The sequence below is a fragment of the Triticum aestivum genome, chromosome 3A (assembly GCF_018294505.1).
Source record: "Triticum aestivum cultivar Chinese Spring chromosome 3A, IWGSC CS RefSeq v2.1, whole genome shotgun sequence".
NCBI classification, from domain to species: Eukaryota; Viridiplantae; Streptophyta; class Magnoliopsida; order Poales; family Poaceae; genus Triticum; species Triticum aestivum.
This window is the reverse complement of record NC_057800.1, coordinates 524,832,365-524,841,241: the sequence shown is the minus strand read 5'-3', so window position 1 is coordinate 524,841,241 and position 8,877 is coordinate 524,832,365. Positions and strand designations below refer to the sequence as shown.

The 8,877-nt window shown below is 44.1% G+C and overlaps 1 protein-coding gene across 1 annotated transcript; it reads right to left on the bottom strand.

Annotated features, from left to right (window-relative positions):
• Positions 1-6,680: 6,680 nt before the first annotated feature.
• On the bottom strand, positions 6,681-7,757 carry LOC123058552 (pistil-specific extensin-like protein). Its single transcript, XM_044481263.1, has 2 exons — positions 7,381-7,757; positions 6,681-7,263 (listed from the first exon to the last, which is right to left on the bottom strand). Exons 1-2 carry the CDS (start codon positions 7,673-7,675, stop codon positions 6,950-6,952), a joined length of 609 nt encoding a protein of 202 aa, XP_044337198.1. The 5' UTR covers positions 7,676-7,757; the 3' UTR covers positions 6,681-6,949.
• Between the last annotated feature and the right edge of the window lie 1,120 nt (positions 7,758-8,877).

The window sequence follows — 8,877 nt, the reverse complement described above, 5'->3', positions numbered from 1 at the left end:
TGCCGCACTCGTGTGAAGTTCTATCTGTCGAACACGGAGAAGCACGAGGGCTGGGTCTTCTACAGGTGTCCTATTGGTGTAAGTGGAGTGAATCCCTAGTTCTTCATTTTGGTCGAATTTTGGGAACTTGTAATGGTGATTTCGGGCGTTTGTTCTTTTCATTTGATCTTTAGGACCATTTCTAGCATTGGGAGTTGGAATACGTTGCATATTTGATGGATAATCAGTTTCTCGTTGGCAATAAAGCCGTAGATGCATTAGGAGCTGCAGAGGATAAGATGGAAGAGCCGATTCGAGCAAGGAATCGAAGATATGCATGTGGAGGTGCAGGTGTAGGTGCAGTTGATCTTCCATGCTATGAAGATGGACATCATGGAAGAGTTGCAGGTCAAATGAGCAATCAGCAAGCACAATCACTCATAGGGTTAGGCAATGAAGTATTGGTGATGATGAAGGCACTGTTGGCAGCACTCATTGTAGTTGCAGTGCTAGTAGATATTTCTGTGCTGAAGAAGTGATGGAGTGGATGCAAGAGTGATGCAATATGTAGTTGATGCAGTGTTTGCAGTAGCTATTTCACTGTTGGTATGTTAGGAATGATGCCTAGTTTGTTAGGAGATGAATTGGTACTATGTGGTGGTGCTGTTAGTGTCAAGTGTCAATCCTTTGCATTGTATCTGATTCTTTTGCAATATGTAATGCAAGTGACAATATTGTACTGCAAATGAAGTTAATGGATCATTCTGCTGTCTTATGAAGATATAGTTTTTATGTTATGTTTGCCTTGTGTGTGTGCATTGCAAAGCTAGTTGATGATGCTGTCAATTTGGGCACATTTGACCATGAGTACTCTTTGACCATTGTCATATTTGTCTTGTGTGTGTGCATTGCAAAGCTAGTTGATGATGCTTCTGGACCATTTTCCTGTTAATTTTGCATGCAAAAAAACTATACAACTGTTGCAAGTTGAAGAGGACAAATGTGACCATTGTCATATGTTGGGCAATGTTATAAGAGTAACTGTTGTTATAACCAGGGCATTAAGCATAGTCATAAGTAGGGCAAAGAAGTATCTTGTAGAACTGGTTACAAAATGAGCAACAATTGATCCATACTCATGTGTCTACATCATTATGGATCAATTACAACATTTTTCTACATTACCACCGATTGTATACTACATGGATTGGGCAAAATAAGATGCTTGCATACTACATGGATGTGTTGGCTGTCCACTGTCTCATCACCTGAAGATATCAAACATGGATGTTCTGTTGGCCTTCCTTGGCTGACCATCTTCTTGGTGTTGTGAATCATCCTGGCTTTTACCCATTGCAATAGATATCAGCCTCATTTCTTCCTTTCTTTGTGTTGCAGCAGCCTCCTTCTCTGCTTTCTTATCTGCTCTTTTTTTTGCTGCAGCAGCCTCTTTCTCTGCTAGCTTCTTGGCAGCTTCTTGTTCTTTTTGAGCCTTCTTCTCAGCCTCGTTCTTTGCTTTGTTCTCAGCGGCTATAGTTTTCTTAACCTCCAAAAGAATCTGCCTTGTCTCTGGTTGAGCCTGCTTTTTTATTGCTGCTTCTTCTTTCCTCTTCTCTCTGTTCAGAGCAGCTGCCTGTCTCTTCCTCTCTGCCTCTGCTGTTTTCTTCTCCTCTTGCAGATGTCTCTTCCTGGCAGCTTCTTCAGCCTTCTTTTCCTGTTCTTCTCTCCTTGCTGCAAGTATAGCATTTTTCTTGTCTTCTAACTCTTTGTCTCTCTCTTTTTTAATGCAAGTAACTTCTTGGCCATCTCTCCTTGCTGAATGGTGCTTGTGCTCCCTTGGTTTTGATTGACCAACAACTGAGCAGCAGAAAGGAATGTTGACTCTGGAACAAGTCCTTGTGCAATCACTCTTGGCACTGGCCTCTGCATGACATAACATTTGTACAAATGATCACACAATAATAGTAGGCTTGGCAAAATATATGAGATCATGTATGACAAAACTTACCATTCCTATCATTTGATCAACCATGAGATCTTCTATGATAGGATTTTCTGCAGGGTTGTGTTCCTGCTCAAAATGAAGCAACATTTAAGTGATCCATGATTTTCTTGTGGTGCTATATGACAAAACTGAAACATCTTCTGCAAAAACATACCTGAGTAATGACAGGGTCTTCATCTTGCACATGTTGCTTATCTGGTGATGTTGCTTCATGAGTTACTTGTGCTGCTGATGGTGCTTGCATATTTGGAGGAGGTACTCCCGCCTTCAGGTACTTGCATCCTTTAATGTTGTGATCTGGCTCTCCACAGTAGTTGTAGTGCATGATGACACCATGCCTAGACATTTTCTTGCCACCATTACTACAAATTACTTCACCTGGTGCTTTTCTTCTGCTTTTGCATGACCTGCCTACTTGCTTGGTGTACAATGGTGGCAGAACTGGTGGCCCATTCATCTTCTCCCATTCTGTCATGTCTCTACATGGATAGATTATGTTCTTGTATGCCATTTTGAACATGTTCACAGAATAGCATTGGTTCACCAATGAAAGAGGGTCAACTCTTTCATGTCTAGCACATGCTATGGCATGTACACAAGGTGTGCCACTCTTTTGCCACCTCTTACGGCTACACTCATTGGTGTGCCAGTCCACAAGGAAGTTCACACTCTTGTCACCTATCTAGAACACCCCATCTCCAGCTCCCTCCACATAACACAGGTTTGCCCACTCAGTTAGCTTCTCCACCTTTTTCTTGATCTTTGGACAAATATTTCCTTTCATCTTCTCTGCCTCAAGCTGCTTGTTGTAGTGCCTCTGCATCAGTTGGCCTTTGATCCTTTCTAGAATAGAAAGTATAGGTAGCTCTCTAGCATGTAGTATGTACCTACAAGTATAAGACAAAACTGAGTTAAGTGTCAAACATTGAAGTAAGAACATGCACATAGCAATTTAATTGGCTTCTCACTTGTTGAAAACTTCACAGTTATTGTTGAGCAATATATCACACTTGGGAAGATCACTTTGAAATGCTCTAACCCATGTGTATGGTTCCAACTCATGCAACCACTTGTAAGCATCCAAGCTGATGTCCTTCATCTCAACCATGTACTGCTCATACTTGACAGAGGTGGTACTTCTTGCTATCTTCCAAAGTTGATTCTTAAGAACATCCCCTTTGAATTGTTGCTGAAAGTTCTGCCACATGTGTCTGACACAAAACCTGTGTTCTGACTCTGGAAATAACTCATCCACAACATTGATAAGGCCCTACAATAACAAAAGATAAACATAAGCATGGACTACTAAATATGGAGTACTACTTATACTACAATTGATGTTGTTTACCTTTTGTTTGTCTGACATAATGGTCCATGGAGCAGTATTAAAGATAGCAAGATTATTCTTTAGTCTTTCAAGGAACCAGCACCAACTAGGCTTGTCTTCCACTTCAACTACAACTACTGCAATTGGAAAAATACAATCATTTGGGTCTATCCCAACAGCAGTGAGTAGCTGTCCTCTGTACCTTGTCTTGATATGACAGCCATCAAGGAATATCATAGGCCTACATCCTTGCAAGAACCCTCTTTTGCATGCATCTAGACACATATAGGCTTTATTAAACCTTGCTTGACTATCTAGTGCAACAAAGAATGAGGTCCCAGGGTTACTTCTTCTCAACTCATTACCATAGTCCCAGAGCATCTTGTATTGGCCTTCTTCATCACCATAATTTTTTTTTCATTACTAGCCACCTAGCTCTTTGTAACTTGGTCCTGCTTGGGGTCATATGCCACTCCTTTTGAACAACTCTAGAAAAGTTTCTCAAATTCATGTCTTGGTCAGCTCTAAAGCTCTCACTTCTGTGCTAGAAATGGTGCTATGAAAGCCTTGATCTTCCACTTCTTGGTACAAGTGTGCTCATCCACATATTTCTTGACCATGAAGCACTTGGTCCTGCTATCATATGAAGCCCAAAGATACCAAGTACAGTCCTCATCACATGTTGCCTTCACTCTTTTCTTATCATTGACTGGCAACTTCACATCTACCCTGTTTTTGCAGCAGTACTCCTTGATGGCTTTCCTCAAGAGCTCAACAGTTTGGAAAACTTGACCAACATGAAACTTGGGACAATGAAGATCCTCTGGTCTAAATGCCTTGAACTTCATGAATACCTCTTCATCATCAGAATCTGGTGCCCACAAGTCATCACCCTCTGATTCATAGAACTCATCTTCATGATCATATGCTGCTGCTTTATCTCCATCTTTCTCATTTCCTTTCACAGCTTCTTTTCCCTTTTGAACCTTTTGCTTCCCTTTCTCTTCTTTCTTCTTCTCTGTCTCCACAGGCTCATCCATGTCTACATTATCAGCAAACAAATCATCATCACCATCACTTATGTCATAGTCACTGTCCACTATGGCTCCAGGATCAAAGTCAGAGTCATCTGAGTCAGTATCAGCATCTTCCAGGTAATCAGAACTGCATTTTTCTTTTGCATACTCTTGATGATCCAGCTTCATCACTTCCTTGTTGTTTTGCCTCCAGCACTACATCTGGAGCCATAACATTTTCATCCTGCTCACCAAAAGAACAATTCCTCCTTGCAAACACATAATTGCCCACATTAACATCTGAGCTCTCTGGATACACAACTTGTATTGGGATTGCTTCACCTTCAGGTACATGAACATCTGTCTCTGCATTTACAGCCTCAGTACTTTCTGCCTGATCAACTCTTGTCTTAGAAGGACTAAACACTGGAGGTAGCTGCACTCTTGGGAAATTGACCACATCATCATCATCATTGTTTGAATTCAGACTGTCTTCATGGTCTAAGTAGAGACTGAATGAGTGGTGGCCAAGATCAACAAATGTTATCATCTGGTTTGCATCTCCATCTCCTCTTATTTCTCTCAAGCTACTCTTCTGCAAGGTTAGGATTGGAATGCAATAGTAAACCTTGAGCCTTCCTGCCATCTCCCAACCAATCTCCTCAACTAGGTGCTCAACCATGATTGGGGACCATGTCACTGTATCCAGATCATCATACCACAACACATGCCCATTGGCATAAGAACGGTTGCTACCTTTGCCAAGGAAATATCCACCCATGGTTAAATTGAACTGAAAATTTCCTGCTGCGTGGTCCTACAAAGATGAAAACAGAGCACAATTCTGTCAACATATATTACAAGGAACCACCTTTCCTAACCTAAAACCCTAACCGTATGTTCAAACATCTAAAAGGCCTACAATTGCATCATAATGACCTTCAAGCAAACACTTAGCCCCCAATTTGTCAGGCAAAAACCATACACCGAAAACCCCCAATTTGCCAGGCAAAAACCCAGCTTAAATCTTGTGAAATCTTGCAGGCAAAATTGGCCTCCTACATCTCCATGTGCACAATGCGAAACCCTAAATTGCGCAATCAGAGTCTGCAAGCACCAATCATGGCGGATGTAAGTGGGGCTTACCATAGTACGGTGGAGGAGCTCCATCTGGTTGACGAACAGGGGCCATCCTGAGGAGGATGCGGCGCCCCTCCGGCAGCGACGCGATGCGGCGCACCTCCGCGGCAACTCCGGCCCTTCCGCGATCTCGATGACCGGAGATGGTGCGCTACCGCCGACGATCGCCTCCTCTGCTCTCCTCCTCCTCCCCATGTTATGATCGAAGCCGAACAGGCAAGACGCTTTCGGCTAAAGCACAGCGAACCAGGGGGGATTCTGCAAAAACACCACTCTACCGCCTGCTTAATGCCAGCTGGCGTCTAGGATTGGTCACACGTGGTCAAACCGAGCGGCGACGGGTGGCATACGAGGAACAGTGACCGTACAAACACGTCTTGTCGTATTGGGTGACCGTATTGGCCGTATTTTTAGGTACAGTGACCAAAGTGAGCGCTCTTCGCAAGTTCAGTGACTGCCAGTGCATTTTACTCATTGAAGAATATTCTTTCTCCAGCCAGTCTTGACCGTGGGTGGGCGGGGAGCTCCTATGTCACACTTGATGCGGCAAATTGTCTAGCAACCGCACATGAGTAACTGCAGGCCCGATCCACTTTAGCGATCAGCTTTGTGCGTACAGTTCTCTCTGTTTTTTCTTAGTTTATATTATTTTTACAATTTAATTATTTTTCAAAGTGAACTTTTTTTGAAAATTTTGTGAACATTTATGAAAAAATAAACATTCCTCTGCATTTTGTAAACATTGTTTAAATGATGAATATTTCAAAAGTTTGTAACATTTTTTTTAAAATTTGTGAACATCTTTTAAATTTGGAAACTGCGAATATTGTTTTGAAAGTAAACTAAAACAAAAGGAACCTTCTAGAAGGCTCACAAAATCGGTAAAAATCAGAATCTGAGCAATTTATCTGGCCGAAATCGTATCGTTAGGTTTGCTGGCTTGTGCGTTTGGTAGACAAACTGGCGGAACGAGCGTCATATAGGGATTTCCGTGGTAGCGCTTCCGAGAGACAGGCACGTTATAGAAGATCTGAGTATACATGCACGTTATAGAAGAATCATAGTACTCCATTTCGCAGTATAAAATACCACTTCGCAGGGTGGCTATTACCTTTGACTTCCAAGATTCCCACTTCTAGTGTGATTTGGAGCTCGATCTAAGCTCATGGATCTACGGTGTAGTGGTAACCGACAGCCGTAGATGTCAAACAGCTTAAAATAATGCACGTTGGCAGAAGAATCATAGTTATGTGAGGGGAACAGAGGCCACTGAAAGCTCAAGATACTAGCACTACACTGGAACTGCACCAACCCCACGAACTAGAAGAACTTAACGTAAATTGGCTAGCTGCTAGGAACACGAACACATAAATGCACAAATATGCACCACTGCAAGCACAACACTGTCAATCATGAATCATCCATCAACTGCATATGACTAGTTGATTATTACTCAGTACCAGCTGGATCGAGGCGGCGCGGTCAATAAAATGGGCAATGCTGTCCGGCGGAGGGGCCGTAGAAGAGGACGCTGGTGGGGCAGTAGACGCCCTGCAGCCCCGCCGGCGGCGAGGTGACGGTCTCTTTGACGAGCGAGAGCCCGATCCACTTGTTCGGCGGGTAGACGGGCTTGTCGCAGAGCGGCGTCGGCGACGTGCCCAGGTACAGCTTGCAGTTGCGCGCGTTGAAGTTGGCCAGGTCGTAGAACATCACCAGGAAGTAGCCGCGCTCGTCCGACACCGTCGCCGTCACGTTCACCACCTTCTTCCCGTAGCACACCAGATTCACCGTTGCACCTGCGTTTATGGATCGAATGGATGCATGCACGCATGAGTTTAAGACTGAGCAGGTTAATTAGGTACTCCATGCCGAGGCGACGGAGTAGGCGAGAGAGATCTACGGGCAGTGCGAACCTTGGATCGGTGAGGCGTCCATGCCGCGGTTGTAGCCCCTGGATTTGCATGACTTGCAGTAGATCACGCCCTGCACGACCACGAAAGGTGGCACCGGCTGGACAGGCGGCGACGGGGACGGCGACATGTTGGTGTCATTGGCTGGCAACGGGGGCTTGGAAATGGCACTGGCCGGCTTAGGCGGCGGGGGCGTCGGTGCCACGGCCGAGTAGTCGGCCATCACATGGTGGGCAGGGAGTAGCAGCGCGCCAAGGACGAGCAGTGCCGCCCGGACTACAGCCGCGGAGCTCCTCATCTCTGACTAATAATTTTCCTGTCAACCAAGGTGTATCGATCCCTGGTAGTATAAGCACAAGCACTATACTAGCTAAATTCAGAATGGACTGGGTGATCAGACGTGTCCCGCCACGGGCTAATTTATAAGGGGGCGTGGGCTCTGTTTGCCCGGTTGCCAGTTGACCTGACAAGCAGCGCGGCGCGGCCAAACCAGATACCGTTCACAGTTAATGCAGAGGGCGTCTCGGAAGTTCAATCTGCTTGCTGTCATTTTGTCTGTACTACAACGGTAACTTTTTTCTTTCTTGGGATTCATCGTTTGGAAAGTGTGATGATATGATGATGAATTTCAAGATGTGGTTTTCGGTGCAGACAAATCGATCCGTTCGTGAGAATGCGCGCGGCTCCTTGGGTTAAGCGCAGAGCTTCCACTTCATTTGACTTCACCGTAGTTGCTGCGATGATGGTTGCGCCTTTCTTCGGCAGCAGCTTCGCATGCCGTCGGGTAGTTTGTTTAGTCTCGGCAATTAATGCGTAGAGTAACTAAACGATGCCTGTGATGGACAGAGTAACCTGCCAGGTTGCTTCGTCGGATTCTGTTCCGGTGTGTCAGGTTCTAGCACGACGCGTCCCTGCTCGGATGGATTGTCGGTGATGCCACACGTAGATCATGGATCCTGGCGCTGACCGTTTAAATCTGAGGAAATTGCACAAGCCATCTACTATTGGTATTAGTGTTGCACAAAAGAAACACCACATATTATGGTAACTCGTTGCAGATACGTCTAAATCATCATTTAGGTGTGTTAGACATGATTCATGACAAGTGGGTCCAGTATGTAAGTGCATCGGTGGCATAAAAAACCGGCCACATCAGCAGCCAACTAGATATGTCAATTTCACAATCCTTTGCTCCGATTGAGCCGAATTTTTCCCAGAAGATTAGTGAGCGCATGTATGATTTAGTGGATTATTTCCCCATTTTTTTGAAAAAGTTTAATTTTGAAAGAAATTTTTTTGAACGGGCCAACTAACATTACAAATATCTTACAAACTGTTGGTCCAGATGAGCTGCGTTTTTCCCATATTAGTATTGGATACATGTGTGATTTACTGAAATTGTTTATCATTTATTTGAAAATTTTGAATTTTGAGCAGAAAAAATATATGAGCCATTGTAAACTGCCAATATCTCATTATAATGTGAACCAAATAAGCTGA

Coding starts and splice junctions, on each gene's coding strand:
- LOC123058552 (XM_044481263.1), bottom strand. CDS start 7,675: ATGAGGAGCTCCGCGGCTGTAGTCCGGGCGGCACTGCTCGTCCTTGGC. Junction 7,264..7,380: donor GGACGCCTCACCGATCCAAG/GTTCGCACTGCC, acceptor CCATAAACGCAG/GTGCAACGGTGAATCTGGTG.